Genomic DNA, 11,079 nt, shown 5'->3' with positions numbered 1-11,079 from the left:
TGAAATGATCCTAAATAATGCAGAGAGGATTTTTATTTTCTACCAATGACTTTTTCCACTCATCATTCCCTTGTTTCTACTTCGTTTTATATTGTCCTTAATTTTCCTCTGTGAAATCTTCATTCATATTATTTGAAGAAACCGTGTTTTCTTCAGTCCTGGGACTTCACAATTCGTTGTCTACCTTCATTAAGTGATATTAAATGAAGCAGAAGGTTCGTGGTACAAGCACGCTAATCATGAGTTAACTAACCTAAAAATTAAGAGTGAGTGCATATGACAATGCACTGTTTCTTTGACATGATGCATGTTTTGGCAATGTATGTATATGATTTCGTACTTTATGAAAATGATCCATTTCAGAAAATATATATTTATAGACCTTATACCCCCCACAATGTAACACTGAGAATAAAGATGACTTTTAGACAATTACTGTTTGATGATACTAGTAAACTAATGTGATTACAGAATTGAAAAAACTATTCAAAATCGGAAAGCATCAAAATGACATTTTGGAGATTGCAGAATTGAAAAAAAATATTCAAAATCGGAAAGCATCAAAATGAAACATTCCAATTTTGGAGATTGGGTATTAATAAACAAAAAATGAGATTATTATAAATCAAAATCTATACGCTTCATCTATATTGCCAACAGATATAAAAAAAAATGATGAGTCAAGAAGAAAATCTAGATCTAAAACGATTGATAGGTCAAATGATATGGGCATCCACTTACACTTAACCTGATGCATGATTAATGTGTTTAGAATGAGTAATCCTGGAAAATTTCCAAAAGTGAAATTACGCATTGAGACAACCAAATCATTAATAAACTTAACATCAAGGACAGGTTTGATACCCTTTCTTCAGCTTGGAAAACTCTAGGATCTGAATACTGTTCGCCACTTATGTTAGTTTAGAAGATGGATCTTTAAAGGGTGGTTGTATCATCTTTGCTCGTAGCAAGATGAACAGAATAGCTCCTGCATGCTGGTCATCAAAAACAAACTTGACCATGTAAGAAAAAGTCCTTTGGCCTCAGAGACTCTTGTAAAGACCATTGCTAGTTGCCATGCTTCAAGGAATAGTCAAACTATCTAGGTTACCTGAAGTCCTTTGTAAAACATGAATTACTTCTCTGGTAGAGACTTTAAAGTCGTTAAATCTTACAAAGTGACTGGTGTTTAAGAGTTGATTTGGTCAAAGTGAAGGAAATGATGGTGAAGAAGAAGATGCAAACTACATGGATCAGAGGGCGAGAAAAAGTTGCAGATTGTCAAGATAGGAGCTTTCTTGCATTAATCAATTGTTTAACTTTTTTTTTTATTTTTTAAAATAGTCTTCACAATGTAACACCATAAGAGTCGTGCCCCTTGAAATTCGTACATAGAGTTATGTCCTTGGTTTGTGTTTATATTTTACTGAGAATAAAGATGACTTTTAAACAAGCACGTGTTGGGTTAATTACTGTTTTATGATACTAGCAAACTAACAATTAAGATTTTAAGTTGAATAAAACTTATGATATAAAGATATTTATTCCCAAGAAAAAGGTGTGATCATTTTTGCGCCTCCGTAATGGGGGGGGGGGTTCATCTCAAACACACAAAAAGGAATATAATTTCAGAAAGTATCTCCACTCCCATTGCGCCTACTCTCCTGCCCGATCTGGAATCCCTCAGCACCGAAAAATCAAGCTCGTTTTGTAGTTTCTAGATTTTGCAAGAACACACGTAATAAAATGCTGGCTGTCATCTTTGTTTTTCCTTTTCTCGGCCTGAACTCACTCGCTGAGCACCCACGGTAAGACTTATTTTTTCTTAGCTTCTAACCACATACCTCCCTGATCTCAAGATCATATTTCGTGGTCTCTCATCCACTGTGGCAGTCGCCTCTCTCTACTTGGCCTCTGAGGTTTCTCGTCCTCCTCCTGTTGCTGCGCATTCCCCTCCATTGCTTCGCCTTCCACTGGTCTGATGTCGAGAATATGCCTCGATACTCCATCCACCACAATGTTGTTTCTAGTGTTCCTCCCAGTCACGCAACCTCTACTCCATTGTGTGGTGCAGCGCACCCCCGGTGGCTTCACCCATACCTCATCCCCGAGTTTAATGGTCCCTGTGGCCTCTGCCTCTCTGCTTGCCAGCTCAACCCTGGGATGTCTCCAGGAATATGCGAACGTTGACAGTTGCGGAACCGTCTCTGACACTTGTCCCAATCTAGGCGATATATTATACCAGTGGATGGCTTGCTCAGGTGAGGTGCCTCCTCTTTCCGCAACTGCCTTTATGGTGCGGTGATTTCTCTCCACGTTCCCATTGCCACTGGGTCTGTAGGCAGCTCTGAAAAATTGTTGGATATTCCATTTCTTTATTACTTCCGTCACTGCTACTGACTTGAATGCGGTCCCGTTGTCGGTTAACAACTCTTCCACGGGACTTTGCTCCAAAAACACCTCATCGAGGATTGCCGCTATTTCATTGCCTGTTCCTCCTCGTAGCTTCTTCCATAGGGCAAATCGCCTGGGCCCGCAGTCAATCATGGTCAGGTAAAGTCCACCCCTGTAATAGGTAACATCGCATGCCAGTCTCTTCCAGGTCCCACTCATCCCCAATTGACCAGCTTCATGCGTGCTTGGAGCAGGATCAATCGACTGACATCTGTCGCATGTTCTGACCACTTGCCTCACTTGCTCCTTGGTGACACTCGGGTCGACTTTCTTCACCAAGTACCACGTCCTCTCTTCCTCCATATGGTGCAGATTGTGCAGCTCTCGCACGCCAACATCATCTAGATCCGATGCAGAAACAACATCTTTCTTTGGCAAAAGCTAGCTTTTCTTCACTCTCGTGAGAGCATCTGCTCAATTCTTCTCAGAAGCTACCATGTCTACACGAAGCTTCAAACAAAACTCCTGCATCAGCTCAGCATCCCAAGCCTGTGCTTCACTAACATCTCTTCGTTCTTATCCTTTTTTCACTTATAATGAGGGATTTTAGCCAAGCAAACACAGTGGCAGAGTCTGTTTTGATGCAGATGTCACACAGTCCCTATTTCAAAGCCAGATTGACCCCTTTGATTATCGCATCTAATTCCGCTACACTGATGTGGCTGAGATCATTCTTCTTCCTTAACCAGGCCGCATCTTCTGCAACCACTCCTCCAACTTCCAAAACGACCCCTGTTGCAATGCTGCTTGCATTACACCACACGACTCCATCCAATGTTCGCGATACGTTCCAGGTTCCCCAGACTGGGTCTTGCCGTTCTGCTTCTTTCAGGAGCTCTTCCATCATGGCGACCGTTCTTCCTCCCACTTTATCATTCCATCCTCTTCCTTCGGCATGCCTCTTTATGTAGCTGCATGCTGGTCTAAGCCAGCTAGCAACTGGGTAATGTCTGATCAACTTTCCACATATGGAAAAAAGTTCCCGTCTGTTGAGCTCTTGCTTCAGTTGCGGGATCTCATTCCCCCTGCAAAACTCTAGGCTGCCCGGCGTATCTCGTTTCAGCCTTAGCCCCAAAGCAGCCCTTCCGTCTAATTTTTCAGGCGCTTTGGCGACCAACCCAAACCTCTTCAAATGAGCCACCACCTCCTTGGCAGTTACCAGAGTCTCATTCACCAGAATGTTGTCTATGTATGAACTCACTACCCTATCTCCTTTTCCCATTGTCTCCAGAATCTTCCTGAGGATAGTTGACATGATCTTGGGTGCCGAATTCAACCCGAACCCCACTCGCGTAAGGCAGTAGGTTTTGCCTTTGTGCCTGACTAACTGGTATTTCCAGAGCTTCTTGGCGATGTGAAGTTGCAAATAGGCAGATTTGAGATCTACCAACGTAGACGTGCCATTCATCTGCCTCCATTCTCTAATGGTCTCACTGCACACATCTACGGTGTCGCCTCCAGTATGGCACTTAACATGTTGGTTCAGCTCTCGGAAATCCAGGACCGACTTACTTTCCCTTTAGTTGGTTGCAGAACGGCCATCAATGGCAAAATGCCCGACTCAACGTCATCCGTCCAAGGCAGCAGTATACCTTCCTCAATCCATCGGTCCACTTCTTGTTCAAACTCTTTTCTTGCCCCTCCTCTGAGCGTATTAGTGTATATTACCTGTTCTCTTCTCCCTAAGGTAAAACAATTTTATATACATGCTGTAAATTACCTATGCTAGGGATAAAACATGAACAATACCAGTCCTAGGGTAGATAAAACAAATAATATATAGAGATGAAAGATTCCTTCCTCTCCCCTAAGAATAAAACACTCTGTTTGTCAGCGATGGCGTTTGATATTTCCATGCCCACTCCACCGTCCACTGCTCTCCGTCGAATTCGGCTCAGAAGTCCTGATCTTTGATCGACATTTTTCTTTCCTCCCCAGCCTTGTTGGTCCCTCCGGGAGCTTGCTCTGTCACTGCGCACTCAGCTAGTCTGAACCTCACGTTGTTGCATGTGATGGTTATGCCTCAAAGTCGGCATATAACATCCATTCCAATGATGGCTTGGACGCCAGGCACCAGATGATCGGTGACAATTGCATGGACCCTCATCCGGTGTTCAGCAATATCAATAGTGACGATCTTCCTCCCTCGACACTCCACTCGCAACCCATCGAATGCCACTACTTCACCCTTCCCTTCCAGGGTCGTGTGCACCATGGTAGTGGTACAGCCAGTGACGATCAGGGCCATAACACCCCGTCCTTCCACAACGATCTTCTGCTTGGGCATCTGCTGTGAGTGCGCCACTATTCCCGAATCGGGGCAGCCGCTGGCACATTGGCTTCTCCTTGCCAGTTTCCCGAACTCGTGCATTTCACCGCTAAATGGCCTCTCCGATTTCAAATCTCTTCTCATGTGTGGTCCCCCACATTCAAAGCATGCCACCCTCGGGTTCGGCAGACTCCTGCCCACATCCTGTTGTACCGTTGCTGTTGTCCCTCCAAACTCCGTGGGCTGGGTGCTCACACAGATCTTTGCAGTTTTGAGCAGCTCACTCACATCCAGCGTCTCCACTCCCAGGATCTGCTGCAAACGTTTCAATATCTCTTCCAGGAACCCGGTAATGAATGTGATTTTGACTACGTGACTCGTGGCGTGTCCCCTGATGCCCGACAAATCAACCAATCTCCTTATCTCGTTCATGCAGATATCAACAGATTCGCCAGTCCACCTCTTCTCTTTCAACTTATTAAAGGCCTCGAAAGGCCCCTCTGTGAAAGCTTGATGGCGTCCGCGTCACCGTTCTCACTCACTGAGCTCCAAATAGAGGGGCAGCACGCCCCCTTCTAGAAACAGTGATGTTACTGCGGCCACATCGTCCAACTTTTGAATCCTTGCCACAAGGTCCACTTTTTTAAGCCACGCCACCACATCACCGTCACCATTAAAAGGCTTAATCATGTTGCTTAAGCCAGCATTGGCCATGGCTGAAATAGCTTGTGCCTCCGTAATGGGGGGGGGGTCACCTCAAACACACAAAAAGGAATATAATTTCAGAAAGTATCTCTACTCCCGTTGCACTTACTCTCCTGCCCGATCTGGAATCCCTCAGCACCGAAAAATCAAGCTCGTTTTGTAGTTTCCAGCTTCACGTGCACACAAGATTTTGCGAGAACACACGTAATAAAACGCTGGCCGCCATCTTTGTTTTTCCTTTTCTCGGCCTGAACTCACTCGCTGAGCACCCACGGTAAGACTTGTTTTTTCTTAGCTTCTAATCACAATTTTTAGATACGTAAAACTCAAACACCTTCTGTTCATGTCCTTAGTTGCCCAATGACTTAAGTGAAATGGAATGAAGTGCAATAAATAGCAGGAGATTATATATTTGATATTAATATTTAAATTTATTTAATATCTCTATATAAATAAATTTATTTTATATCTAAATATAAATAAATGGCATTGGTCTATTTATCTCAGTATCCAACTAAAACTTTTAAACTAGAATATTATTATAAATTAAAAAAAAAAAATACTTCTAACATTATCAAAAAATATACCTAACTAAAAAATCAAATATTTTTCACTCTGATGTTGTTATTCCTAACAACAAATGTATTGCTGATGACATTTTTTTTAGCTGAATATATATAAAAAGAAAATTATAACAATATCATTTATTTTATATCTATATAACAGGTTGTAGATTGTCTGACAAATATAGGAGCCTTTTTTTAGAATTCTAAGAGAATTATTGAAAACTTATCTGCCGTATTTTTTTTTCAAGATGACAATGCTAGACAAACTTTTTCCTTACTCATAAAATTTGTTTTTCTTAGTTAAAAAATAAAACTATTTGATCAATTTACATCATAATTAAAAATATGGAATATTCGTTCTGTGACAAAACGTACATCATATATACTTTTCTGCATTTTCTGTATTTAAAATTTTTTTTTTTTAATTAGGTTGAATTCTAAATAAAAACCAAGTATATTTGTAACATTATCAGTTGTAGAAAGATCAAATAATATTTTTCACTCTGATGTTGTTATTCCTAGCAACAAATGTATTGATGACGACTTTTTTTTTTTAGTTGAACATATAGAAAAAGAAAATTAAAATAACATCATTTTCTTACTTTTCTCTTCAACAAAGGTTATCTCCACATCGTCAGTTTGCGGGTTTCTGGTCGGCCTTTTCTCCATTTTTCCTCCCCCTTTCTTTTTATTTTGAAAAAATAACTCCAGATTTTCCAAGTCCATCTTTTCTGGCACATTGCCAACACAAATAGTTTTCGCAGCGATTTCTGGGGGTTCTTCATTGTTATCCATTCCTTTTGAAGGAAAAGGCGCTCTTGAAGAAACTTTGTCAGCCACTAAAAGATCATTAAGAAAAAGAAAGTTTTATTAATACACACAAATCAAGTAAAAGATTAAACTTAATAGAATTCCGTTTCATTTTTAAATTTCAATTAAAACGTTCAGTGGTTGTTCAGAATCCTCTCTCCTCATGAAAAAAACAAAAGGAAAGAAAAATTTATCCATATGAATTCCAATTAAAAAAATAATATATATACCAATCGGTACGGACCCGACTATGGAAGATCAGATAATAAATAAACGTGAATTTATAAGATAAAAAAATCCAACCTTGATCGCCCTCCGGGGCCCGTAGCGCAGTTGATAGAGACGTTGAATCTCATTGTCTAAAGATAGCGGTTTCAATCCTGCCCAAAGCCAGCCAGAGGCTTACTTGGCCAAAAACGTGGTGAGACGACAACAACTACGAATGGCAGTGATTGCTGAGAATGCAGTTAGGAGATTCGAAGTTCCTATCCGTCGCAGTTACCACCTGACGAAGGCCAGAGGAATTCCAATTAAAAAATAATATATATAAAGAGTCTATGTTAAGAAACCCCAAACCCTGCAAGAATTGAAGGAAAACATCAGGAATGAAATAAATCGCAATCCAGAGATTCTGCAATCTGCCATGAATAATATTTTGGAAAGAGCACAAATATGTGAAGCTGAAAATGGGCAACATTTAAAAAACATTATTTTTCATAAATAAAGATTGCTTGAATTTTGCATTTTTTTTTTGTTTAAGTTTCCCAATGTCTTAGTCAGATTGTGTTAAAATTACAGAAAGATATCAAAAATAAAGAATCTATTTAAGTTCAAAACCCTTCAGTGACTTTTTGGATACTCTGTAATATCTGATGAAGAAATTGTAACATAGCACAAACCAGTTATTTGTAATTTTAAGCTGAAAAAAGCTCAGGAGATAAGAAAGTTTATCCCCAGGAGAAAAGTTTGAATAAAGAACACATGAAATGAAAATTTAGAGACCAAGTGATTAAGTTACTAAATCAATGTCAGAAAGTCTGAAAAAACAGTGGAAGAAATTGAAGGATAAACTGTTAACAGGTTTGTGGGTGAACAAAAGCGCCTCCAAGACATAGGGTGACGTATTCATGGAATGAGCGAATGAAAAGAGTATCAGAAATAAAGGAGTAAGTAGCAAAAAAATTTTAGTAAATAAGGATCAGGTGAGCACTCTATGAATCTAAGGTGCAGAGTGAGCAAGCTACAAACGGATGACTAGAGGAATGAAAGATTCAGGATAGCTAAATAGCTGACAAATATGGTGTAGTTAGATATGCATTAATTTGCATATCAATGAATCAGCAGCCTTAGAGTGACATTATAAGAAGATGTGGTTATATATTTGTATATACAGGATTTATTCATAAACTAATTAACTGATCATTATGAATTTTAGAACATAACTGCTAGGTTTAATCGACATGAATGTTGGCTTAGACCTCTTCAAAATTGACCTTTTTCTTCAAACATATGGAAACTGATATTATTCCCATTCTCCAAGGTCTAAATTAGCTAAATATACCAGTTATTGTGATCTTGGACCTTGGCTATGCCTGCCTCAAGAGCCATGTAATTTTATTGTTGACGTTTTTCAAAAACGCTGCAAAATTTGGGATATTATGTCCTTATTTTCATTGTAGCTTTCCAGAGGTTGATGCTATAGCATTGAAAGTGGTACCAAATGAAAGCTAATAAAAGTTTCTTGCATATGGTAGTAAACACATGAACACCTGTGTTAATTTTAATTAATTTTAATGCACAAACATATATATTTTTTATGCTTGGAAAGGATGCCATCATATAATACATAACTTTATCTCAAAACTGTTACTCTTAATGCATATATATAATTTATTATCACTAAGTATGTTTTATCTCTTCATTTCAGATTGTAAGTTAAAGCTGATTTGTTAAGATTTGTGAACTGCTGACAACATGGCGTCTGGAAGACAACTATGCTGTGGGAAAGTGGTCAGCGATACAAGTGAACGGGATGAACCAACTGAAAAGAGAAGAAAGGTGGCAACTCCTGCCACAAGATCATTCAATGATGTGTATCTCATTGGGCAACCCAGCTCCAGCATCAGGGGCTCTCAACTTCCTACTAATCGCCAGGTGTTCCAGTGTTTCCTGCATTTGAGGAATGATAATCCCAACAGTGACAATAGGTCTTTAGCCCATGATATAGTGGATGTCGTTTTTGCCATTCTGGAATATGGCAAGGATTAAAACACTAACTAGACCAAATGCAGTCAACCGTTTCATGATCCTCCATGAAATGTACAGGAAAATTGTTAAAAACAAGGGAAGAAATAACAAACCAGAGGAAGAGAAACGAGCTAACTTTCTGAAGGACTTAGACAAGTTATTTGATATTGGAGCAAAGGATGTTGTGGAGGAGATAAGAAGCAACAGGCTGCTCACAAAGGAGACCAAGGAAGAGGACGTCAATTTCTACTTGGACCAACAGACCACTCGCCTGACACACATGTCAGGTCATGATAAGGTGTTTGAGAAGAAGTCTAGAGAGAAAAAGCCTCCGAGAAGAAAGAGAAGAGAGAATGTTATCATCAGTGACTGTTGGGAAAATTTCAAGTGATGAAGACCCAGAGAACAGTCAAGGCTCTGGTACTAGTGAGGGTTCAGAATACACTGAGACAACACCAAGCTGTTCATCAAAACCAAGTTCGATAACCTTACACTTTCCACACTCAGTTATGACCAGTGAAGAGATTTGTAGCACTGCAGATCGGTTGTCACTCTCTGACAACCAGACTACAGCCATGGTGTCTGCAGTGTTGAAGGCAGGATGCGCAGATCTTGATGACTTTGTTATATCTGCCTCTACTACGAGACGAAATAGGATAAACACTCGTCATAACTTGTGCCAAAGTTACATGAATAACTTCAAGGAAAGTCCACCAGATTACTGCACACTACACTGGGATGGAAAACTTCTACGGGATGTTCTTGGTGAAAGATACCCAGTGGAAAGTCTTGCAGTGCTCGTCTCTGGTACTCCACAGTATGAAGAAGGGAAGCTGCTTTGTGTGCCCTTCATAGAAAGTTCCACAGGAATCCAACAGTGTAATGCTACATTGGAACTGATAGAAGCATGGGGTCTCACAGACAACATTGTAGGCTTGGTATTTGATACCACAGCAAGCAACAGTGGCATCAACAAGGATGCAGCGAAGCTTATTGAAGAAAAACTAGGCAAAAAGGTATTCTACTTCGCTTGTCACCATCACATATCAGAGGTAATAATTGGAAGTGTATGGGAGGCTGTGTTCAGCAAGGTCAAGAGTCCTGACAACCCAATGTTCAGCAATGTGAAAGAGAAGTGGGACAAGTTGGTTAAGGACTGCCCAAGAGTTCTGGGCCTAGTTGAACAAGACTTGAAACAGAAGAAGACAAGCACAATTGCAGTCTTAAGCAATTTCCTTGAGGAAGCAAGTCCGAGGGCAGATACAGAGAGGTGGCAGAGCTGTGCCTGATCCTGCTAGGTGAGGAACCTCCTCAAGGTATCCACTGGGCCAAGCCAGGTACCATTCACCAAGCCCGCTGGATGGCCAGGAACATTTACTGTATGAAGATGCTCATGTTTTCCAAGGAACTAAAATACAACACGGACACTATCTTCAAGCTGGAGAGGATGAACAAGTTCCTGGCCTTATTCTACACCAGCCACTGGGTGACCACCACATCTGCAGCTGATGCACCTATCCATGACCTCCAGCTTATGAAGAACATGCTGCAATACAAGCAGTATGACTATGAACTGGCAACCTCTGTTCTCAAGAAAATGAACAACCACCACTGGTATCTGACCCAGGAACTAGTGCCATTCACCTTGTTCAGTTCACATGCCAGCATGACCAAGTCTGCAAAAGAGAAGCTCGCAGTAAAGCTGTCAGAAACAGAGAAACCTGAGAGTTACAGGAAAGGCAAGCCAGTGTTTCCTGTCATCAATGCAGCTACAGTTCTCACAGACCTGATAGGGCCAGAGTCTCACTTTCTGTTTGATTCTCTTCGAGTGAAATGTGACTGGCTCACTACTCCTGCTGACACCTTGGAAGACAATGACAGCTACAGGAATGCACAGGAGTTTGTGAGGTCAGTGAAAGCGACCAATGATGTGGCTGAGAGAGGTGTGAAACTAATTAGTGACTTTGCAACTCAGATCACAAGTGACCCAGAGCAAAGAAGCTGCTTACTACAAGTTGTGGAGTACCA

At 40.6% G+C, this 11,079-nt stretch overlaps 1 protein-coding gene across 2 annotated transcripts in view; it reads right to left on the bottom strand.

The window, feature by feature from the left end:
• Window positions 1–11,079, bottom strand: part of LOC145254818 (uncharacterized) — a 128,574-nt gene that overhangs the window by 45,717 nt on the left and 71,778 nt on the right. For both annotated transcript variants that reach the window (XM_080113646.1, XM_080113647.1), the window contains one exon: window positions 6,597–6,833. In XM_080113646.1, the coding sequence (XP_079969772.1) occupies window positions 6,597–6,833 (237 nt within the window). The remainder of the gene's footprint in view (window positions 1–6,596; window positions 6,834–11,079) is intronic.

The sequence above is a fragment of the Euprymna scolopes genome, chromosome 30 (assembly GCF_053919585.1).
Source record: "Euprymna scolopes isolate OS-2025 chromosome 30, ASM5391958v1, whole genome shotgun sequence".
NCBI lineage: Eukaryota > Metazoa > Mollusca > Cephalopoda > Sepiida > Sepiolidae > Euprymna > Euprymna scolopes.
Note: the sequence above shows the minus strand (reverse complement) of the source record. Positions and strands in the feature narration are given on the sequence as shown.